Source organism: Pseudoliparis swirei, chromosome 7, assembly GCF_029220125.1.
Source record: "Pseudoliparis swirei isolate HS2019 ecotype Mariana Trench chromosome 7, NWPU_hadal_v1, whole genome shotgun sequence".
NCBI lineage: Eukaryota > Metazoa > Chordata > Actinopteri > Perciformes > Liparidae > Pseudoliparis > Pseudoliparis swirei.
This window is the reverse complement of record NC_079394.1, coordinates 27,942,503-27,967,150: the sequence shown is the minus strand read 5'-3', so window position 1 is coordinate 27,967,150 and position 24,648 is coordinate 27,942,503. Positions and strand designations below refer to the sequence as shown.

At 45.6% G+C, this 24,648-nt stretch overlaps 1 protein-coding gene, 2 non-coding genes and 2 pseudogenes across 3 annotated transcripts; all 5 read left to right on the top strand.

Annotated features, from left to right (window-relative positions):
- Positions 1 to 5,381: 5,381 nt before the first annotated feature.
- LOC130197474 (5S ribosomal RNA) lies at positions 5,382 to 5,500 on the top strand. Its single transcript, XR_008832452.1, has one exon. It is a non-coding gene; the product is annotated as a 5S ribosomal RNA (ribosomal RNA).
- Positions 5,501 to 5,845: 345 nt separating this feature from the next.
- LOC130197482 (5S ribosomal RNA) lies at positions 5,846 to 5,964 on the top strand (annotated as a pseudogene).
- Positions 5,965 to 6,311: 347 nt separating this feature from the next.
- LOC130197468 (5S ribosomal RNA) lies at positions 6,312 to 6,430 on the top strand. Its single transcript, XR_008832446.1, has one exon. It is a non-coding gene; the product is annotated as a 5S ribosomal RNA (ribosomal RNA).
- Positions 6,431 to 7,081: 651 nt separating this feature from the next.
- LOC130196718 (uncharacterized) lies at positions 7,082 to 9,463 on the top strand. Its single transcript, XM_056419047.1, has 2 exons — positions 7,082 to 7,539; positions 9,236 to 9,463. The coding sequence occupies exons 1-2, from the start codon at positions 7,114 to 7,116 to the stop codon at positions 9,461 to 9,463; spliced, it is 654 nt and encodes a 217-aa protein (XP_056275022.1). The 5' UTR covers positions 7,082 to 7,113.
- LOC130196711 (zinc phosphodiesterase ELAC protein 1-like) overlaps positions 8,944 to 24,648 on the top strand; it is an 86,395-nt pseudogene continuing 70,690 nt past the window's right edge.

The window sequence follows — 24,648 nt, the reverse complement described above, 5'->3', positions numbered from 1 at the left end:
AAATAAAATAAGCAATAAACTAAAGGGGGGAAAAGGGAAAGTGGTGTGATCCCTTTTCTCTCTGGGGAAGTAGAGCAGGCAATAAATGGCCTGAAAAAAAGCAAAAGCCCAGGCAGATGGTCTGCCTGCAGAGTTCTTTCAAACTTTTAAAAAGGGGCTCTGGGACCGATCTTGCTAAAAATATTCAACCAGATGGACGTGGAAGGGGCCCCCTTAAAGGAAGTAACTAAAAGGGGAAAGGGGGGCCTTGAAAATTTTTTTTTGGCCCCTCCTTTTTTTCCCCGCTGGGGGATCCTTTTTTGCCGTTAAGGGGGTAAACATAACAATGACTGGGCCCCGTTTTAGCTGCCCGGGGGGGTTTCCGGGAAAAAGACCTTATTGAGCTAGGGGAAAAAGGCCTGAGGGAGGCTAAAGGGAAAAAACCCTGACTAGGGGGGTTTTTCAATAAGGGGATGGGGGCCCCTGGAATAAAGGGGTCTTGGGTTCCGGGAGGCTGGCTCCCGCCTACCCATCGGGCTCTGCCAACTTTGCAGGGTACAAGAAAGGGGACCCTGTTTATAATGGGGTGGTGGACCATGTGTGCTGAACGCTTTTAACATTGAAGGGGGGATGCGCCCTAAGGGGTTCCGTCCAGGTTTTTGGGGGCATCAGCTCGAAAGGGAAAATCCATTGTGCTCGAATTGCCTGGGATTCAGGGTTTCAGGGGACTTTAAAAAATGAAAAGCTCTAAAAATTTCAAAATGACTGAAGAAAATAAAATTGGAGCTATAAAGGGTGGGTGTTTGGGGATCATGCCTGGTGCTAAAGGTGCCTCTGGTAAAGGGGCTGCTGAAAGGGACTGTGGGATTCTCTCTAAGTTAAACTGCAGTCACGGACTGGGATGTCTGTGGGACGGGGGGAATCAACAATGAGCTGCATCAGGAATACATAAGTTCTGAAAAATATCACGGACTGTTGCTTCCCAACAATGGTCAAAAAATTCAAAAAAGCTCGGTCTGGAGACAGGATGAGCTGAGACAGCCAGGAACCTGAATCTCGGGGGGAGGCTTGGGGAAACTGGGAAATAGCTGAAAAAAAGGGGGGTGTGGTGAAAAGATAACCCCGGTGGGGGGGACAGAGGGGCTCCTGGAAAGCTGAATTTTTTTAAAAGGGTTTATTACAGGTTTAAATAAAAACCTATTGGGAAGGAAAACAATGGGGTTATTTTCTTTACGCAGGTGAAAACAGCTGGGTCCCAAAACTTTGATGGCATCGGGGGACCTTTCCCGGTGGGGCTTCAATCAGCCGGGGTGGGGGGTGCTGTGGAAGGCGTTGGTTTTAAAGGCAATCTGGTAAATGAGTTAAAATTATGAAGGTGCTGGGGGGTTTTGGGAGGTGAAAAATTGGTTAGGAAAACCTCATGGGGGGTCATCTATTTAAAACTCATCCCCCTGGATGGAAATGTTTGAATTTTTTTGACTTTGTGCATTTAAAAACAGACTGCTGATGGCTGGGGCATTTCCTGGGTCACCTTCCGGAGAAAGTTTGTCAAAAGGGCGTGTGCTGTCTGGATGGTCAGTGTTTAAAAAATTTTTCCCAAGTGACTTGTACAAAGCATGCCCTTGAAAAGATTCTGCTGGGGGGATGGGAAAATACAGGGGATGGTGGTGCTGTAAGTCGTGAACCCTGATGGAAAACCAAGATGGTGGTGGACTTCAGGAGGACATTCACTGGGGTCCTTGGGGGTGGACATGGTGGAGGACAATACCTGGGGCTCCAACCCGGGTGAACTGGAAGGAACATCCTGTGTAAAAAGGATATGTCCCAAAAAGGGTCCCTGTCACAAGATTAGCCCCCTTTGGGTTTCCCCTTTCCCTTTCTGCTGGGGGAGCATGTGAAAGGGTTTAAAAAATGGAAAGGGCTATTATCCCTGGAAAGGGGAGAAAAGTTTAAGAAAGGTGTATTAAAATTACCACCTCCAGGGAAGAGTATTTTGGGGCTCCTTTTAAAGGGGATAAAAAAATTTGGTTACAAACTTTTTGGGTCAAATTTTTGTTTTTTATTCTTGTGTGTTGCTGCTACTGACTCGACAAATTTCCCCTTGGGGATTAATAAAGTATATATCTATCTATCTATCTATCTATCTATCTATAATATATAAAAACAAAGGAGACAAGGCCAAACTCAGAAATTACAGACCAATCAGCTTATTGAATACGGACTACAAAATCTTTGCAAAAACCTTGGCAAATAGACTAAAAGCAGTAATCAACTCAATAATTGGAACTACACAGGCGTATAGTATTCCAGGGAGGCACATCTCAGACACCATAAACACCATCAGAGACACAGCGAGTATTTTAAACCAGGAGGGAGGGATCATTTTGGGAGTGGATTTAGAAAAAGCCTTTGATAGAGTGGAACACCCCTTTCTGTGGGCCGTACTGGAGCGCTTTGGTTTTGGGCCTCTGTTCATCCAAAGAATTAAAATGTTGTATGAGAAGGCAACAAGCAGGGTCAAATGCAATGGCCTCCTGAGTGGCAGTTTTGAAATCAAAAGGTCAGTAAGACAGGGCTGTCCGCTGTCAGCTTTATTATACAGCCTGGTGTCGGAACCTCTGGCCTGTCTCATAAATAATGATCCGGAAATACAAGGAATTTCTACCCCAGTTGGAAACATAATTAAGATTGTACAATATGCTGACGATGTTAACATATGTGTCAAAACGAGAACGTGCATCGAAAGGGCATTAGGACACATCAAAAATTATGGGATGGCATCGGGAGCAAAAATAAATGAGGAAAAATCTGAACTCATGGTCTTTAAACAGTGTGACATCCCGAGCAATGCCTGGGGCTTAAAGAAAATAGAAACTGAAAGGAAAATATTAGGAATTTTCATAGGGAAAGATGAAGAAAGTGCAATGGAAAGAACGTGGAAAGAGGTTTTGGGGAAAATAAGAAATCTACTTAACCTTTGGTATGCGAGAGGCCTCAACCTGAAAGGGAAAGTAATCGTAGTAAATGCTCTGATACTGTCCAAAATTAATCATATTTTGGGGTCCTGCGAGCTACCCACGTGGGTACTAAATTCGCTCAATAAAGCAATCTCCACTTTTTTCTGGAAAGGAAAGGCGAATTTGATTGCCCGCCGTACGCTAATAGCTAACAAAAGGGAGGGGGGCTTAGCTTTGATTGATATAAGTGTGAAAAGAGATGCACTCAGGCTAAAATTAATGGGAAGATATTTAAATGCCGAAAGGCAGCTGCCCTGGAAAGATTTCCTGATGGGTCTCTTGACAAAGTATGGGGAGAGGGGTGTGTACAATCTGTGTGCTTTCACCCCTGGGAACATAAAAGCGGGCCTGTCAGGGTTCTACAGGGAAGTGCTGGAGGCCTGGGACAAGCTTTTGCCCCACCTCAGACCTGATGTGAAAGGGAAAGCACAAGTGCTGCGGTTACCTTTCCTGTCAAACCCCAGTTTTGTTGGGCAGGGGAGGCCTCTCATAAACTGTCACCTCAGTCAGGCGGGGCTTACGGCTGTGGGGAGCGTGTGCGGAAAGAACGGAATGTTTGATCTGGAGGGTGTGAAGAAAAGGCTAAGGGTTGAGGGGCGTACGTACAGAATGCAACGTTTACAAATTATCAAAGGAATATTTGATGACTGTATGAGAAAAGAATGGATTGGAAGAATGGGTGTTGATGTGGTACGGGACAAGCCCTTGGGTTTTTTTCTGTGCCTTGACGACAAACTCAAAAGCATAGAACAAATACAGACAAAAATATTCTATAGTATATTGATAAAAAAAGAGATAAGTAAACCAGCAGCTGAAAAATCATGGGCAAAGGTTTTCCCTGGTCACCAACTAAACAGAATATGGTCCAATATTGAATTCAGATTCATCCCCCCTGCTATCTTCAACTCCGATTTCAAAATAAGGCACAGGAGAATATTCACCAGCATTGTACTGCACCAAATACACAAAGACAAATTCAATCGAATGTGTGCCGTTTGTGGCAAGGAAGAAGAGGATTTCGAGCACCTTATACTGTCCTCCCAGAGTCTTCCAGTCTCTTCAGAGCTTATATCAAAGATCTGCAACAGTTGGATGAGCAAAAGAGGACAGGAGGGAGTTGGGACTGGAATTTGGTGCTTTGATTACCAAAAATGGTAATAGAGGCCGGCCTCCCCAATACACATGCCTGGCTTTTGCCAGGACAGGCAGCAGGAGGAAAGGAGGAACTATGCCCTGTTTGAAAACAAACTATGGATCTCAAAAGGCTGTTTGCAAACAGCATAAAAGCACATTGACCTACACTGTATGCTTATAAGAAGGATCTAATGGAACTTATTAAAAGGAAGAAAAACAAAACTGTTCTGTAGATGAGGTTTCTTTTTTGTGTTTTTTGATTCACGATTGTGTGTGCCAGTTCAAACGGAGATTGGTGCTTTGTAGATTTTAATTGACCCAAGCTGTTGTGTCCTTTTCGTCAAAGATGTTTATGTGTTTTCTGTTTACAGGGCTATATGGATGTATTAGTTTGAAAGCATTCGCAAATATATTTGAACGTATTTTTTTTTTCCTGTATATATCATAAATACAACTGTGTAAATAATTTATGGTGTAAAAATGTTATGATAGAAATGGAATTGTTTTTTCTTTTTGAGTCACGTGAGAGATTGTGCTGCGTTTAAAGAGCAACGGGAGGATTGAGGTTCTGTGAGGCGAGATTTATTGACCCGTTGTATCCTTTCTCTCAAGGCCAGATGTTTGTTGTTTCCCTGTTTACAGAGCTATAGAAATGTGTTTGTTTGAAAGCATTCGCAAATATATTTGAACGTATTTTCGTTTTTTCTGTATATATCATAAATACAACTGTGTAAATAATTTATGGTGTACAAATATATGTTGTGTTTCTTTTTGTATAAAAAATTCAATAAAAAGAAAGAAAAAAAAACACGCCCGATCTCGTCTGATCTCGGAAGCTAAGCAGGGTCGGGCCTGGTCAGTACTTGGATGGGAGACCGCCTGGGAATACCAGGTGCTGTAAGCTTTTTCCCACTCTTTCAAAAAAACCACAGGCTTCATTTTGTCGATGGTACATCCCCAACTACGGGGTTTCTCTTTTTCGGGGGATGGGGGGCAAGGTGCAAAATGCTTACAGGTGTTTTCTCTTCGACGGGGGGAGGGGAGATCGGGAAGGTTTAGGTCTTTGCCCAAAGTGATGAAAAGTAAGGACGACGTGCGTACAGGTGTAGATCAATGCTGAGAATCCAATAGGAGTTGTAAAACAGCCGCTAATGTGGTCAACCTCACAGGGATGTTATGGAGTAAAAAAGAAAAAGGGAGGGAGATCGGGTCTCCGATTCTTTAAAAGGCTCATTTGTAGGCTCACTTTTCACTTACGGCCATACCACCCTGAACACGCCCGATCTCGTCTGATCTCGGAAACTAAGAAGGGTCGGGCCTGGTCAGTACTTGGATGGGAGACCGCCTGGGAATACCAGGTGCTGTAAGCTTTTTCCCACTCTTTCAAAAAAACCACAGGCTTCATTTTGTCGATGGTACATCCCCAACTACGGGGTTTCTCTTTCGGGGGATGGGGGGCAAGGTGCAAAGTGCTTACAGGTGTTTTCTCTTCGACGGGGGGAGGGGAGATCGGGAAGGTTTTGGTCTTTGCCCAAAGTGATGAAAAGTAAGGACGACGTGCGTACAGGTGTAGATCAGTGCTGAGAATCCAATAGGAGTTGTAAAACAGCCGCTAATGTGGTCAACCTCACAGGGATGTTATGGAGTAAAAAAGAAAAAGGGAGGGAGATCGGGTCTCCGATTCTTTAAAAGGCTCATTTGTAGGCTCACTTTTCGCTTTCAGCCATACCAACCTGAACACGCCCGATCTCGTCTGATCTCGGAAACTAAGAAGGGTCGGGCCTGGTCAGTACTTGGATGGCAGACCGCCTGGGAATACCAGGTGCTGTAAGCTTTTTCCCACTCTTTCAAAAAAACCACAGGCTTCATTTAGTCGATGGTACATCCCCAACTACGGGGTTTCTCTTTTTCGGGGGATGGGGGGCAAGGTGCAAAATGCTTACAGGTGTTTTCTCTTCGACGGGGGGAGGGGAGATCGGGAAGGTTTAGGTCTTTGCCCAAAGTGATGAAAAGTAAGGACGACGTGCGTACAGGTGTAGATCAGTGCTGAGAATCCAATAGGAGTTGTAAAACAGCCGCTAATGTGGTCAACCTCACAGGGATGTTATGGAGTAAAAAAGAAAAAGGGAGGGAGATCGGGTCTCCGATTCTTTAAAAGGCTCATTTGTAGGCTCACTTTTCGCTTACGGCCATACCACCCTGAACACGCCCGATCTCGTCTGATCTCGGAAGCTAAGCAGGGTCGGGCCTGGTCAGTACTTGGATGGGAGACCGCCTGGGAATACCAGGTGCTGTAAGCTTTTTCCCACTCTTTCAAAAAAACCACAGGCTTCATTTTGTCGATGGTACATCCCCAACTACGGGGTTTCTCTTTTTCGGGGGATGGGGGGCAAGGTGCAAAATGCTTACAGGTGTTTTCTCTTCGACGGGAGGGGAGATCGGGAAGGTTTAGGTCTTTGCCCAAAGTGATGAAAAGTAAGGACGACGTGCGTACAGGTGTAGATCAGTGCTGAGAATCCAATAGGAGTTGTAAAACAGCCGCTAATGTGGTCAACCTCACAGGGATGTTATGGACTAAAAAAGAAAAAGGGAGGGAGATCGGGTCTCCGATTCTTTAAAAGGCTCATTTGTAGGCTCACTTTTCGCTTACGGCCACACCTCCCTGAACACGCCCCTAGCAGGAAGCAGGAAGTGAGCAGAGAGGTGAATTGTTTGGCACACAGCTTTTTTGGGGAGAACTTTTTCTTTCTCAATTCTTTTTATTTTCATATGCCCTGAATATTTTTCTGTTGGACTGGGAACGCATATCTTGAACCCCCAGCAGTGCTGCACTGTTTGGGGGGGAATTCCCCTACCTTTTCCCCCCTTTTTTCTAAAGGGGGGGAGTATTTTTCCCTGCAAAATGACAGACCCAAATGTTGAACTGACACTGAATCCTCAAGCAAAAATGACGGAAGAGTACCATAAAAGGTTGGCCATAAGAATGAATGAAATAGAGAAAAAAGAGAGGATTACAAATAAGGGAAGAAAAAATCGAAACCTGACCCTGAGTGTCGAGCTTGAGGGGGAGAATTCCTTTTCAGCCATGGAGCTGATGAGATGTGTGCGGGAGCTGTGCGGAGGACTGGTGGCGTGCCGCTTCATCGGAGCCGGGAAGTACGAAGTGACGATGAGCCATCCGAAAGGGAAGGAGAGACTGCTGGAGGGCTTCAAGATGGGCGAGACGAGGGTCCATGCTCGGGAGCTGTGTAACGATGAGCTGGTGGTGTCCTTCCTCAACCTGCCTTTCTACACTGACGACGGGGAGATCCTCGAGAAGCTCCACGGCTGGGGAGTATCGGCTGTTTCCCCGATTAAAAGGCGGATGTGGCCGGGCACAAAGATTGCTGATGGTACCAGATTCCTCAAGGTAAAGTTCAATGACCAGATCCAGTCCCTGCCTTATTCAACTAAGTTTAACACGGCTCTGGGTGCGGAGCATTTTAGAGTAATACATGACAAACAGATAAAGGTATGCAGGATGTGTATTCAGCCGGGGCATCTCATGAGGGAATGTCCTGAATTTTCCTGCCATAAATGTGGAGTCCAGGGGCATTTTGCAAGGGAATGCAGCAAAAGCGCAGCAAAATGCAGTTTGTGCTTAAATAAAACTCAGGAATGTATATGTAACAAGAGTGAAAATGAAGATGTACAAACAGAGAATGAAGTCTCAGAGCCTGAGGGTGAGGGGGAAGAGGAGATGGGGGAAGGGAGTGGAGAAAGCGAGGCGAGTGATGTGTTGGGAGAAAGCAGTAAAGAGATTTTTGCGGACGCCGTGTCGGAGGCCGTGGCGGAGGCCGTGTCAGAGGCCGTGGTGGAGCCTGCGGAGGCTGTGCTTACAGATGGTGAAGGCGTGCAGATCACAGTGCCGGGTAAAGATTCCAGAGGGAATGGGGAGGAGGCGTGTGAGCCTGTGGGGAAAGCGGAGGAAAAGCGGTGGGACGGTGCTCGTAGGGAAGCCAATACTGCTGGTCCCACCCGCTGCTTTAAAAATCAAAACGGCCAAGGCCGCTCCACCAGCCTCTTCAAAAAGCAAAAGCCCCACATCCGAGCTAGGCACGTCGCTCCCTCCCAGGCCTGAAAATAGACGGCGCACAACATCAAAAGAGGCTCCGCAGACGGCAGAAGAGTCGGACTCGGAAATGGACTTGGGGGATGTAGCTGTCACAAGAGCTTAACACAGTGGGCGGCAGAAAAAGACTATGACCAAGAGGAATAAAGCTAAAAGCGATAAATGAGGGCCTTACATTTACTGACAATAATCATGTGCACTCACAGGTTTCCAGATAAATTCACTTAATGTAAACGGGCTGCGCAATAATGCAAAAATGGGCTCAATATTGAGCCAATTAAGACCCGACTTATTATGTGTCCAGGAGACAAGGTGGGATGTAAGCTCTGTGAAATATTGGAAGCAGCAGTGGGATGGTGAAATATATTCAAATGAAGGGTCCTGCACCTCATGTGGCGTGGCGGTACTCTTTAAATCCAATTTTTTTGAGAATATAAAAGAAATTCACAAGGACAGAGAGGGCAGAGTACAAGTCATCGATTTCAGTTTTGCTAATGCCTGCAATCGTCTGATAAATGTGTATGCACCCAATGATGAAAGCGAAAGGAAATGTTTTTTCCAAAATCTCGCAAAATGGATTGATGAAAAAACCTTTTTAATTGGGGATTAAGAGAGGAGAGGAGAGGAGAGGAGAGGAGAGGAGAGGAGGAGAGGAGAGGAGAGGAGAGGAGAGAAGAGAAGAGGAGAGTGCTGTCGCTTTTGAGTTGAGTTTTTCTGAAGTTTATTTTTGTCACACAATAATATTTTCGGAGTAGTTGTACGCAGAGAGAATACCAATGTGCAGAATAAACAGTTTTACCTCCTTTTGGCTGCAGATATAATTTAGCCACTCGTTTTTCATATATTTAAAACCCAGTGCTGATCTTTGTGTATTTTAATTATTTAAATTCAAGCTTTGAGAAATTTCACTGCAATAAAGCAGGAAACGGGTCTGAAAATAGAGTTGAACATAACATGTATTCTTTGTTCCCTTTTTAAATCACTATGCCTGCAGAAAGAGAGATGTCAACACAAGCAGGTGAGTTTCAGGAGGATTTTAAATCAATATACCGCGTTATACCAGAGGATTATACACATTCACACACTTCTCGAAAATCGGACTTTCCATAAACGCCGCACCGTCGCCCTCGACGCGTCATCGCAGTGCGACTGTTTACAGCGAGCCGAGCACCCGCTCCGCCTCGGCTCCGCAGACCGGCTCCGTCCCGCCGTCGTCCCGTAGCTCCGGGAGGATGACCATGGATGTGACTTTCCTCGGGACCGGCTCGGCCTACCCGTCCCCTCACCGCGGGGCCTCGGCGCTGGTGCTGCGGACAGAAGGGGAGGGAACCCAGACCCAACTGATGAAGAGCCAACTGCGAGCCGGTGAGAGAGAGAAGAAGAGAGAGAGAATAGAGAGCTACATAAAACGTTTGAAAGAGAGAGAGAGAAAAGGTTTGAGAGAGAGAGAGCTACATAAAACGTTTGAAAGAGAGAGAGAGAAAAGGTTTGAGAGAGAGAGAGAAAGAGAGCTACATAAAACGTTTGAAAGAGAGAGAGAAAAAGTTTGAGAGAGAGAGAGCTACATAAAACATTTGAAAGAGAGAGAGAGAGAAAAGGTTTGAGAGAGAAAGCGAGAGAGAGAGCTACAAAAACCCGTTAGAGAGAGTGAGAGTTGGTTCCCCCATGCCTGTGGTCCTGTTGCTCCTCAGGTGGGATCACCAAGGTGTTCATCTCTCACCTGCACGGGGACCACCTGTTCGGCCTGCCCGGCCTCCTCTGCACCGTGAGCCTCAACACCAACGCGGAGCAGCAGCCCCCGAGCTGTGTGGAGGTCTACGGGCCGCGGGGGCTCCGCCACTTCTTACGGGTGGCCCTCGGCCTCACGGGGTCCCAGCTGCTCTTCCCGTATGCAGGTAGGAGGTACCACCTCTGATCTGTAGACATGCACACCTTTGGGAGTTCAACCTTCAGGAGGAGATACGACACTTCATTCTGATATTTATGGCTTTATACCCACACAGACACATGTGGCTTGACATGTATCTTGAACACCCATCGGTTTTGTTTATTTATGTAACATGTAGCCGTTGCAATAAATATAAATACTATATTTTTAGCACGTCATCAGGTTTTCGCTCGTCGGGAGCAAATCACAGCTCCGCTTTTATGATCTGGAGAATACAACACACTGTAGTTTACACAGCAGACACATGTTCCACCTCCAGCCTCACGCACCGTAAGTCATGGTACCTGTTGTGTTGTTCTCGTCGTGTTGCTGCAGTCCATGAGCTGGAGCCCACAGCGGACCAGAGTCCAGAAGAGGGACACCTCAGCCCGGAGGTAACCGACTGGTTTTCATGTCATGTTCTAAAAGTTGCTCTTATTTACCTCCCATACACACATTCAAATCACTTTATTTTATTACACCAAACTCCACCCTGAACGCCAAAGTATTCAATTCAATTCGGTTTATTTGTAGAGCCCAATTTCACAAATTACGAATTTGCCTCAGAGTGCTTTACAATCTGTACACATAGACATCCCTGACCTTTGACCTTTGACCTCACATCGGATCAGGAAAAACTCCCAAATAACCCTTCAGGGGGAAAAAAGGGAAGAACCCTTCAGGAGAGAACAGAGGAGGATCCCTCTCCAGGATGGACAGAACAATAGACGTCATGTGACCAGAAGGAATCATTAGAGTTAAAACACATTCAATGAATATGACAGAGTGGATGAATAGTTCATAGTAGAGGAGGAGTGGGCGGAGTCTCAACAGTGGGCGGAGTCTCAACAGGCCAGTGGCGTAGCAGGAATTCCAGGACCCAGACCTCGCTGCTCCATCAGGCGGATGGATCTGTGCCGTCTCATCGGGTCCGGTGACCCCATGAGACGTGAAGTCACAAGGACTCCGGGGATGTCGTGGGCGTCGGCCTATCGCATCGTCTTTGCAAAACGTCTCCAAATGTCAACGAAGTAAATCTGTGGCGTGACTCCCAGTAATTCATCTGAACTTGTTTGGAAGTCGGTCCCGGTGTTCTTCGCCCAGCCCAGCGTCATCCTCTCGATGTCCGGGCGTGTCTTCAGGTGACCGCGCGCGACCCTCCGCACCCACAGGAGCAGCGGGCGGACCGTGGTCCTGACGCCTCCAGCGACTCCTACCTCCTCTTTGAGGACCGGAGGTTCGTGGTCAAGGCCTTCAGGCTGTTCCACCGCATCCCCTCCTTCGGGTTTTGCATTAAGGAGCACGATCGACCCGGGAGACTGAAGACTGAGCTCCTGAAGGAACTAGGTACGTCTTCAATGCTCCTGGTGTCTGCGTGGCACAGCTGCAGGGAGGATGACTGACCGCGGAAATCTCCTTTAAGACATGTTTCTGAATATGTTTGTTATTGACATGTAGACTAAGACATGTTTCTGAATATGTTTTTATTGACATGTTTACTAAGACATGTTTCTGAATATGTTTTTTATTGACATGTTTACTAAGACATGTTTCTGAATATGTTTTTATTGACATGTAGACTAAGACATGTTTCTGAATATGTTTTTTATTGACATGTAGACTAAGACATGTTTCTGAATATGTTTTTTATTGACATGTAGACTAAGACATGTTTCTGAATATGTTTTTTATTGACATGTAAGACATGTTTCTGAATATGTTTTTTATTGACATGTTTCTGAATATATTTTTTATTGACATGTATACTAAGACATGTTTCTGAATATGTTTTTATTGACATGTAGACTAAGACATGTTTCTGAATATATTTTTTATTGACATGTTTCTGAATATGTTTTTATTGACATGTAGACTAAGACATGTTTCTGAATATGTTTTTATTGACATGTATACTAAGACATGTTTCTGAATATGCTTTTTATTGACATGTTTCTGAATGTTTTTTATTGACATGTAGACTAAGACATGTTTCTGAATATGTTTTTTATTGACATGTATACTAAGACATGTTTCTGAATATGTTTTTTATTGACATGTATACTAAGACATGTTTCTGAATATGTTTTTTATTGACATGTTAAGACATGTTTCTGAATATGTTTTTTATTGACATGTAGACTAAGACATGTTTCTGAATATGTTTTGGAATGACATGTTTCTGAATATGTTTTTTATTGACATGTATACTAAGACATGTTTCTGAATATTTTTTATTGACATGTATACTAAGACATGTTTCTGAATATGCTTTTTATTGACATGTTTCTGAATGTTTTTTATTGACATGTAGACTAAGACATGTTTCTGAATATGTTTTTATTGACATGTAGACTAAGACATGTTTCTGAATATATTTTTTATTGACATGTATACTAAGACATGTTTCTGAATATGTTTTTATTGACATGTAGACTAAGACATGTTTCTGAATATGTTTTTATTGACATGTAGACTAAGACATGTTTCTGAATATGTTTTTATTGACATGTAGACTAAGACATGTTTCTGAATATGTTTTTTATTGACATGTTTCTGAATATGTTTTTTATTGACATGTAGACTAAGACATGTTTCTGAATATGTTTTTTATTGACATGTATTCATATGTTTTTTATTGACATGTAGACTAAGACATGTTTCTGAATATGTTTTTATTGACATGTAGACTAAGACATGTTTCTGAATATGTTTTTTATTGACATGTAGACTAAGACATGTTTCTGAATATGTTTTTTGTTGCATATGACATTGTGTATGACTGACTGACTTTTGCTTGACGTACTATACGAAAGCTTTTTCTATTTCCTTTTTTACGTCACCCAAATTTAGATCTGATGTACACAAGACTCACCCACTCTGACACAAGATGCTATTACAGAGAGTGAATCCTCCAAATGGTGTGTGTGGATTATTGTGAATTAACACTGTGTGTGTGTGTGTGTGTGTGTGTGTGTGTGTGTGTCCCAGGCCTGAAACCGGGTCCGCTTTATGCGCAGCTGAAAGCCGGCAAGCCAGTAACGCTGGCCAGCGGCCGCGTGGTTCTGTCCAGCGAGGTGCTGGAAGAGGCCATTCCGGGTCGTAAAGTCTGCGTCTTCGGCGACTGCAGCTCGGCCGTGGGCGACGGCGCGCTGAGGCTGTGCGGCGGGGCGGACGTCCTGGTCCACGAGGCCACGCTCGGGGACGAGCACCGAGCCAAAGCGGAGGACCGCGGACACAGTACGCCCGGGATGGCGGCGCGGTGGCCGGGCCGCCTGCAGCAAGGCTGGTGCTGACCCACTTCAGCCAGAGGTACAACCCGCTCGCACCAGGACGGGCGAGGACGTGGGCGAGCTCAAGCGGCAGGGGAGCGCTGCAGGACAGCGGCGTGGAAGTGACCTTGGCCGAGGACTTTCTCACTCTGCCCGTTCCGCTCAGACGACCACACCAGTGAATTGTGTTTGTGTCGACGGTCTCGGTTCACACGCGGTGCCATGAGACTGTCGCTGGTCAAAGTCCACGAGTCTGAGCACTTTTAGGACTCGTGCTCACTCTCGACGGCGGTGACGATGCCTGATCTGTTTCAGCCTCAGCACCGTCGCTCCGACAATTAGGAAGTTTGAACATCTGTCGGATTCCATGACGCCTGACCATTATACTGACTTATACAACAATGCATTGATTAGTAATTATCCAAATGGGTCTCCATTGACCCCCTCCAAAAAAAAGACCACATTTTAATCTAATTTATTCAGTAGAAAGTCTCTAAATAGAATATAGCATGAACAGTAAAGCGGTCGGTTTCGGTCCGTCTTGTTTTCTCTGAGTAAACATCTGTGCTGTGATGATGAAGAACATGCAGGTGAACCTGTTCATGGACCTGTACTCAAGGTATTTAAGGACAACAGAACATGTTTCATGATTTTTACCAAAAAGGGAGAAAAAAACCTAATTGGTTTATGTAAAATTCTTACAATAAAAATTGCTTCTTGATCAATTCTCATTATTACATTTTTCACTGTCTATCTGGATATATTTTCTATGTTTTTATTCACAAGGTTCTTTTTTCAGAACATGACTGCTGACTTTTTTCCTGCTACTTCTAATATCTATATAGATATATAAATGTGTATTTTTATATATATGAATATAACATTTTGTTATCCTCATCATACTGAATCTATAAAGCCCAAAATCACACATTTGCCTTAGAGGGCTTTACTTTATACCTTTCTTGATTTCTTTATGGACATGCTATGACTTTCCAATTTCAACTACACTTAACTGACTTATGCCATTACAATTTATAACTATAGAATTTACTTTGACTAATACAAACTCAAACTTTCAAAAAGTAATAATGGTATGAATAATCACGTAGCAGGTTGTTTACTTCTATGAATCTTGTCGATAAAGAACATGCGGTCGTCTCTGCACCTTTTCCAGAGCTTTATTTCTGGATCTGTACACAAGGTATTAAAGTACAACAGAAATACAAAATAATGTTTAACCAAAAACAAAAAAACTCAATGCTTATGTACAATTCTTATAAACAATAAAGATAGCTTTTTGAACATTTCTCAGTGAAGTTTTTGATTGTCTATATTTCTGGATATACACTTTAAAGTTTTTTATTCACAAAAAGGTGTTTTCAAAGGACTCGAGTTCTCTTTTCCAAAACCACAACTGCTATTTGTTTTTCCTTTTTAAACTTCAAAACACAATACAAAATATAAAATAAATTTGTTTGGTGCTTTCTTGCACACACACACACACACACACGTCTCATACCGGAGATATCAATAAAATATCACATTTTTGAGAGTTCACAGGGTGGTGAAAAACCTACTTCTACTACTTAATGGCCTTTACATTCTGACAGTTTTCTGAGTCTTTGTACAAACCACAGGTGAAATAAATATCACTGCACTGCTAAAGCTACACGAGCTTTGAGGACCTACTGCATGATGCACATTGCATTAAAAAGAGAAACTAGCTCTCCACACACTAAGAGCAGCAGCCATCCCTTTAGCGTCAAGACAAATATAGATATGAAAAGAAAAGAAGAGAAGGATACACATCTTTTAGACATGGCTTCAAGTTTTGAAGGCAAAATTGCAACATTGAGTAATATCAATAAGTCTTCAGGTAAAGCCGTTTTCAGTGGTTACCACTGGGGGACACGGCTGGCATGTGTTTCAGCCGTGTCCGAGGGGGGGCGTGACTTTCCAAAGAGAGAAACTCAATTCAAACACCAAGTCAACTGATAAAATGCAAAAAAAAACATATATCTGTACATATCTACAAATTATTGCCTTTTGACAAGGAATCAAAATTAAAACCTTTGTATCGACATAGATTCACAAGTATAAGAGGTCAGTTCATAAACTTTTTAAAGGCTATTTGCTAATTATTTACATGAAATGCAGAAGTGAATATCTCCTCCGATGCTGGGCGTGGAAAATTAATTAGTAATGGTTTCCGAAGCGTGAATCCGGTCTGTAACCACGTCATGGTAAATGACTACATCGATAGACAAGACACACATGATGTACCCCTGAAACAAACTAGTCATAGCACAATGCATAGATAAATTAAGTAAACACGACTACTGCATCCTATCGACCGAAAAACCTTTGAAAATTCACAATTCTGGACTTCAGTCAAGAAAACCTCCATTTCTGCTACTACTCCGAGAAACTGTTGACTAGATCACACGAGGCCTCCTGGAGGCAGATCCAACACAACATCCAAGTGGCTTTAAATAAGAGATAATACTGCTAACAGCTTGCTAAGTGGGCTGAACATGGCATGATTTGATTTAAGAGCATATTCTGACATGTTTACGACAAATAAAAGAGAGTTGGACTAAATGGGATAACAATGACTAAACAAGCAGACCAACCGAAGACGAGCTTTAAGGAGAACCTTAGAGGCCAGATGAAGAGGAAGATCATCTCCGTGCTCGTGTTGCTCTTCACACACGCTCTAGCAAAGTGGACTTGGGGGGCGACCAGCAACCATTTGCACCGGCCCGGTTACTAAAAAGTACCTGTAAACAAAACTTGAAGTGTAAAAAGTACCACTTCAAAACAACAAAGACGAGCAACTCAAGACTGAGAATAGAGGCAGAAAAGTGAGCCAGTTTTGTCAGATGAACAGAACGGCAGGACAAGGTGCGGTCGCTCCAAGACGAGAGGAAGGGCGCCGCACGGCTCCGCCCCCTCGGGCCTCCGCCTGGACGTGACACATCTCAGGACCGCCAAACGGGAAGAAAATAAATGGCTATCGACTCTTGAGAGAAATCAAGACTTTAGTTCTATATGATAGACATCACTGACGTCATAGGACACAAACAAATTGAAAACAAACAAGTAAATATATATCGACACATATATAATATTTCCTTAACAAAGTGGATTCTCCAGTGAGGTCAGTCTTCTGTCCAGGTGGGATGAGGGAAGAGGACGATCACTCGGACTGAAGTGCTGCGGTGTGCTGTGTGTGGTGCCGCGCGTGAGCTCCCAGAAACCCGTGGGGCTCGCCGCCGCCGGCCAAGCTCCCAAAGTCTGTGACGGACACCGCCATTTTGGCGTCGCTGTCCGTCGGGGTTGGAAGTCCACGGCGAGGTTCCCCGCCGACGCGTCGCTGATGAAGGAGTCGGGCAGCGCCATCTGGAGTCTCTTGGAGGCCGCTCGCAGTCCTTGTTGACGACGCCCGAGCGAGCCGTGGTCGGAGCGGCAGAAGCGGCGTCGAGCATGTCGAGGCAGCGGGGTCGTTGGAGGAAGCCGAGGGCCTCGTCGTGGCTCAGGGACCCGCGGTGGAGGCCTTCCATCGGAGGGAAACCGTAGGCGTCGATGCAGCCGACCTCGGCAGGGTTGCACACCGTGGCGACCGTGTTGCTCAGCGCTGCAACGAGACGGGACAGCGTTGAGTCTCTGGAGCTGGAGGAACACGAGCCGACAGGCGCTGCTCCCCCGGGTCACTACAGGGTCCACCACATGTCCACCAGTGGATTTACACCACTTGAAACCAAATGTCCATGACCAAACTGACATCTCGGTGTATACATGAACATCTTTTGAAAATGAAGTATTCAAACAAGGAGAATTACAAAGCATACAAAACACCTGAAATGAAACAAGTGAATGAGAGACAAAAGATTTGCGCTTTCTCTCGTAGTTTTTTAATTTCCACGGTCTCTGAAAATGAGACTCTGGTTTTCGACTCTGTGAAGGACGGAGAGTCTGTCCATTCTTGGCTGAAGACTCTGGGTTGAGCCGTCCACAGTTCCCGTATTTATTGTTTATTCACACGTCACGTGAAATAACGACTCTGACTCACACACACCTCAGACTGTTGGGTCTCTCTCCTGTGTGTGTGTGTGTGTGTGTGTGTGTGTGTGTATCACACTCGAGTCAAAGGCGAGGCTTATCAAAATACACATCTGGATGAGTAGCATCACAGTGTGCACCGCTTGGTGCGCTTCCTGGACTGCCGAGTTAAAGATGTCGGCACACAGACAACAGCGTCTGGGTCTGGACTCGACCCGCGCTCCGCTTGTTCGTGACCCCTGCCATATAGTCATAAAAAGGTCATTATAGTCAATACAAATATGCTTTAAACTAGAAATAACCGCTTCAGGTAGGACGATGCCTCTGCGAACCAGTCTCGTTACAGTTAACACGTCAGTCCTGGACGTCATCATTTCATCAATTATGTGAAATTGTTATTATTACCGTCGCATTGAGAATGCGGAAGGTTATGTGTTGATCGCCGTGTATTTATTTATTTATTTATTTATTTGTATGAGTGTTACTCGCAGAACTCAAAAAGTATTAAACCGAATCGCATGAAATTTGGTGCGACGATTGGTTATTATCCGGGGACCATTTGATTAGATTTTGGGATCAATCGGGACAAGGTCATGAAAAGGTCAACATCTTCTTTTTACCATAGCACGGTCAATTTTTATCCAATTGGCATGCAACTCAAGCCAAAATGTTCATAATTCAATGCCCAATCTTGTGATATGCGAAGGTATTTTGTGTGTGTGTGTGTGTGTGTGTGTGTGTGTGTGTGTAAGTGTCATTGTGCAGGGGGGGCAAAAAGGGGAGTGGTTTAAAAGAAAGAATACTTTAGAAATAATTATAATAATGGAAAAACTGGAGCTTTGGAAGCCGTTGTGATTAGTTATATATATCTATACTTATTACAAAGGTGATAACAGCCAGCCAGTCAGTGGATGGAGATACCCTACAGGACCACTGAGTCCTCCACTTGGGGTCTGAGTGAATTATTTTGTGCACTGGGCTCAGATCCTATTGAGCCAGCTGATAAGAGGCCCTTTCAAAGATCAGGCCTGTTGAAGACCACACGGACAACAGATGAGCTGCTGATGCCGCCTGCTCTGATATCAAACCTCACAGCGCCCTCTGGTGGCCATGCATGACACTGCACTCGCACTGTGATTCTCCTCCCGTCCAGAACTGTCTGATCCGGGTGACGTCTCGCGGTCGCGAGGCCCTGGTCACGGACTTCGGCCTGGCCCGGGAGGTGGTGGAGCCGCCGGTTAAAGACCCCGGCAGGAAGCTGTCACTGGTGGGCTCGGCCTTCTGGATGGCGCCAGAGATGCTGCGAGGGGAGCCGTACGACCGCAAGGTAACACACACACACACACACACACACACACACAATATGGTACTACAAGCTCTCTAGTGGGGCAATATGGTACTACAAGCTCCTTAAGATATGATGGAGCATCACCAATCAAGGCTTTGTAGGTTAAGAGAAGAGTTTTAAATGTTATTCTTGATTTTACAGGGAGCCAGAGCAGAGCAGCTAAGACAGGAGTCATGTGATCTCTGTTCTTGGTTTTAGTGAGAACATGATCTGCAGCATTCTGGATCAACTGATCAATCAATTCATCTTAATATTCTTGATTAATCTATTTTCTCTTTGGTTGATAAGGTGCCTGAAAACATTGACAACTACTTTCTTCTGATCCCCTCAAACCTAAAGTGTATCCAGGTTCCAAACAATCCCCCCCCCCCCCAAACCCCCAAATGATCCATTTACTTTCACAGAAGACAGAAAGAAGCAGCAAACGGATCTTTCTTTATCAAAACAGTTGTTACGCGTCTTCTTATTCATATGTGTTCTAGTTCATGACAACGCGGCCCGTCCCTTGTTCCAGGTGGATGTGTTCTCCTTCGGCATCGTGCTCTGTGAGGTTCTGGCCCGGATCTCTGCCGATCCAGAGATGCTCCCCAGGACACAGGTAGTGACCTCACATCGGTGTTATTAGACTTCATATCGATGGTGTGCCGTGTATTTCGCTGACTCAGGCTGCACTGGTAATATCAATGAATTGCTTTGTGTGATTTCAGGATAATGTATGTTATTGTGCAGTAGAAAGCCCATCTGAGTGTCCCAGACCTCACATTACTTAAGCACATAAACAACAGTGTGATGTGAAATTGAAGATAACAGCAACATTGCCACATGTTAGTAGCTTAGACTAGCGGCTGTGTTCAAATACTCAAAGCCACGTCCTTCTTCCACCAATGGAGCCGGCTCACGACTCACTATTAGGTCACATGACAACAAGCGGCGGTATATGTGGGCGGGGCTTTTGAAAGTGACCTTCTCTGATGTGACGGTCCAAAAAGCTCCGGTAAAGTTGTGAGGATTATTATTTTCTTTAAGGACGTAGAAGCAATAACGTGCATGAAGATTTCGTATTGAGTTGGTGTCAGGCGTCATACATTTTGAGTTATGACCCAACGGCGCATCTGAGCCTTGTGTTTTGTGTGGGGTAAACGTGTTGTTCTGTGTTGTGAAAAAGACCCATAATTATTATATCTATATATAATTATGTTACAATTATATTGTAATGATAACACGTGTCTTCTAGGACTACGGGCTGGACGTGGAGGCCTTCAGGCAGCTGGTGGACGACTGTCCTCAGCGTCTCCTGGAGCTCGCCGCCAGCTGCTGCATGGTAGGTGGAAGTATGACAACACATGTGCAACGTGAATCAAAAGATATTAATGTTGGAAGACAAGTGCTGGAGAACTACTTAAGATAGACATGTGTTTTTATCTTTTATGAGAAAGGAATGATGAGGTGTCTGTCCCTGCACTGTCGTTGTTGTGAAAGTTAAAGAATAAATTAAATACTGAATATTATAATTAGTGCTGTGAAAAATAACGAGTTTACTCAGTTAATTAAATTACAGGTTTAACTAATTTTTTTTTTTTTTACGCATTTAACGCATGCGCAGAATGAGCTTCCAATCCGTCTGTTGTTGGTCGTCTCTCCAGCAGCATGTCATTCTGTCTCTACATGTTGCGTTAACACGACTCCGATCTCCGTCTCGCGCGCCGCAGAGCTCGGATGCCGGCGTGTGCGTGCACATCGGGACGAAAAAATGTCACTCCCCCCCCCTCCCCCCCCGTCAACAACTCTTCTCTCGGCTCGCGCAGCAGAGCTCCGATGCTGGTGCGCGCACTGGTGAGCAATGCAGGGCTCTCAAGCAGGCACGTGCACAGACATTTTGGGGGGCTGGTGCTCAAACCCAAAAAAAGGGCACCCATCGCCAAAATGATTTATGAAATTCCAAATAATGATAAATAAATGAATGAATGAATGATCTTTATTTGTCATTGTGCAAAGGAACAACGAAATTTAGATGCAATCCCAAGGTGCTAATAGGACAATATAAAAACAACAAGACAATATAAACAAGACAATATAAAAACCAGAATGAATCATATGAACTATACATAGTGTAAACCTAAGTTTTTTTATTTTTATTGCACGATTCCTCATATTGAACGGGATGCGGCATTTGACTCTCTAGAAACTTAGCAGCGTTTAGTGCGCTTTATGGCCCTCGGAAAGAAGCTGAACTTGAGTCTGTTGGTCCGGTATACATAGTCTTGAAGCGCCTGCCTGAGCGCAGCCGTACAAAGTATTCGTTGCCCGGGTGAGATGGATCCTTGAGGATCTTGACTGCCTTCTTAAGGCAGCGAGAGCTGTACAGTTCTTGCAGGGAGGGGAGGGGGCACCCGATGATCTTCTGGGCCGAGTTGACGACCCTCTGAAGCGTTCCTCTCTGCGGCTGTGCAGCTGAGGGACCACACACAGATGCAATAGGTGAGGACGCGCAGCACGGAGCAGCGGTAGAAGGACACAAGCAGATCCTGTCTGAGGTGGTAATTCCTGAGTATTCTCAGGAAGTAGAGTCTCTGCTGTGCCTTCTTGACGATCGCGTGGTGTTGGTTCTCCAGGACAGGTCCTCAGCCAGGTGAGCGCCCAGGAATCTGAAGACCGAGACTCTCCACACAATCCCGTCAATGTACAGGGCTGGATGACAGTTTTCTTCCTTCTGTAATCGATGATCATCTCCTGGGTTTTGAGCTTGTTCAGCTGCAGGTTGTTCGCTGCACAACACAGACAGCTGCTCCACCTCGTCATGCGATGGGTCTCGTCACCGGAGATGCAGCCCACCACAGTGGTGTCGTCAGCAAACTTTATGATGGAGTTGCTGGGGTGGGCGGCGGTGAAGTCATTAGTGTAGGGAGTAAAGTAGGGGCTCAGCACGCAGCCCTGGGGACCCGGTGCTGAGGCTGAGGGTCAGGAGGTGTGGGGACCTATCCTCACCCTCTGGGGCGGTCAGACAGGAAGTCCTTAATCCAACGGCAGGTAGAGTGTGATAATCCCAGGTCTGACAGTTTTGTCACCAGTCTGTCAGGAAGGATGGTGTTAAATGCCGAGCAGAAGTCCATGAAGAGCAGCCGTAGCTCCCCACCCTCCAGGTGAGACAGGGCAGAGTGGAGCTGTGGCGATGGCGTCATCCGTGGACCTGTTTGCTCTGTATGCAAACTGGTGACGGTCCAGGCCGGGCGGAAGGATGAGATGATGTGGGAACGAACCAGCTTCTCAAGCACTTCATGGGGATGGGGTGAGTGCCACTGGACGGTAGTCGTTTAAGCAGCTGATGGTTTCTTTTTGGCACCGGGATGATTGTGGAGGTTTTCAGGCAGGATGGGACGGTGGCCTGGGACAGGGACTGGTTGAAGATCTTGGTGAAGACCCCCGCCAGCTGGTCGGGCGCAGTCTCTCAACACCCGTCCCGAGACGCCGTCCGCCCTGCTGCTTTCCTCGGGTTCACGGCCTTCAGCGTGCCCTCACTTCGTGTTCCGTGAGGATGAGGCTGCTGTGGGCTGGTGGATGTGGTGTGGCTGCTTCGTTGGTCCCACCGTAGCGGGCGTGAAGGAGTTCAGCTCTTCCACCAACTGAGGGTCGCCCCGTCGGCCGATGGGTGGCTGGGTCTGGTTTGTCATGTGTTGGACCCCCTGCCACACCTGCCTGGAGTCGTTACTCTGGAAGCAGTCCTCAATCGCCTTGTAGTCCGCCTTGGCCCTTCTGATCCCCGCTTCAGGTCGGCTCTGGCGTGCTGTATAGCTCCCCATCTGCGGAGCTGAAGGCGGTGTTCCTCTCTCGAGCAGACGCTGCACCTCTCCGTCATCCACGGCTTCGTGTTGGGATGTACCCGGATACGCTTGTCCACGGTGACGGAGTCTATGCAGTGCTTGATGTAACCCAGGACCGCTGAAGTGTACTGTTCCAGGTCCTCGTGCTCGAAGACCCCCCAGTCGGTGGACTCAAAGCAGTCTTGCAACTGTGGAGTGGCACCTTCAGGCCAGGTTTTAACTGTCTTTGATGTGGTGGGAACCCTTTTTCTGATGGAGGTGTAGGACGGGATTAGGAGTAGGGACACATGGTCTGACTGGCCTAGGTGTGCTAATGCTCTGGCTCTATAGCCCAGCTTGATGTTAGAATATACCTTGTCTAATGTTTTATCTCCCCTGGTGGCACATCTAACATGCTGGTAGAGTTTGGGAAGCACTACCTTTAAGTTAGCATGGTTAAAGTCCCCCGCAATAATGTGGACAGCCTCAGGGTATGTGTTTTGTTGTTTACTAATTGTATCGTGCAGCTCACCTAGCGCCACGCTAGCGTTAGCATCGGGTGGAATGTACACTGCGGTTATCAATACAACATTAAATTCTCTTGCAGGTATCTGGGCGGCATTTAACAGTCATATATTCTACGTCTGGGAACAGTGGTTACTCACTATGTTTGTGTTTTCCCCCAAGTGTCCTTTGTGTATATTAGAGGCCCCGCCGCGACTTGCCTGTAGCCTCTTTTGTTCTGTCGCGTCGGTGGAGAGTGCGGCCTGCTAGTTCGATAGCTAAGTCCGGGATGGACGAGTGGAGCCAGGTTTCGGTGACTATTAGCACACAGCTATCCCTCACCGTGGTGTTAGTTGCAACCTGGAGTCTCAGCTCGTCCATCTTGTTTGCCAGAGATCTTGCATTTGTTAGGAAAATACTCGTAGCGATGGTTTGTCCGGGCGTTTCCTTAGCCTCTCGCAGTCCGGCTCTGCAGCCTCGTTTTTGCTTACGCTCCTTCCTCCGTCTCATGTACTTGGTTCCGGTATGTTGAACCACAGTACCGGGTCTCCTGGCGATGTCTACCGGGATGTTATTTCGTGGATAAACTCGCTGCAGCGGTGCTTTTGCTGCGTAATCGATTTCTAGTAGGTCTTGTCTATTATAGCTGTATTTCGCCCAGCAGGACGAGAAAACACACATAAATAACAAAAAAAAACACCAAACGGGAGAGCGGTGAGCCTCTGCGACTTGTCGCGACGCCATTCTAGACAACAGTAGGATGTTTTCAACTTATGTATTTATTTTTGTTAACAAACTAACTCAAATTATAAAAATAAATAAATGAATAACAGGCAAAAACAGACAAAACAAGGCCATATTGTAAAACCAAATGCAATAAAATATATTCTAACTTAAAACTTATCAAAACTCTGCTTTGGATCAATTAAATGGATCTTCACAGGAGCATCCTCCTTGGTGCCATCTCTTGGAAGATGTGTATTATTTCACTGTGATTTATTTCAATGTCTTGCTCAATGGCAAGCAGGAGAAGGTCGGAGAGTCTTTTTTCCCCACAGAGACTCCTGAGCCGGTTCTTTATTATTTTTAGTTTTGAAAAGGATCTTTCCACTGAAGCTGTTGTCACTGGCAGTGTCGCATAGATCCTTACCATCTTCACAAATGTTGGAAAGATGAGCTGGCCAGTGTTCTCCTCCACAATGGCAAGGATTTCTTGCAGGTTCTTCGAGGGAAAGCTGGAGTGGAACACCTTTACCTCTGTCTTCAGCTGGTCCTCATTTTCCTCATAGAAGTCACAAAGAACATGGACAGCTTCCTCTGCCTCTGGGTTTGGGGTGCTTGTCCAGTTGGCACACACCGTTAGAGAGTGGAAGGACTGTATGATTTTGCCAGTTGGACATCCAGTGATGCTCCCATGGAATCTCCTGTTGAGCTCCGCAGTCAATGTATCAATAAATGTGTAGTACACATTCTTCCTGTAGTATGACTCCACAGAGTCAA

Excerpts from the sequence above, each read along its gene's own strand:
- LOC130196718 (XM_056419047.1), top strand. The coding sequence starts at position 7,114 with ATGAATGAAATAGAGAAAAAAGAGAGGATTACAAATAAGGGAAGAAAA. Across the intron at positions 7,540-9,235 it reads ATGGTACCAGATTCCTCAAG|AAAGAGAGATGTCAACACAA; the intron begins GTAAAGTTCAAT and ends CTATGCCTGCAG.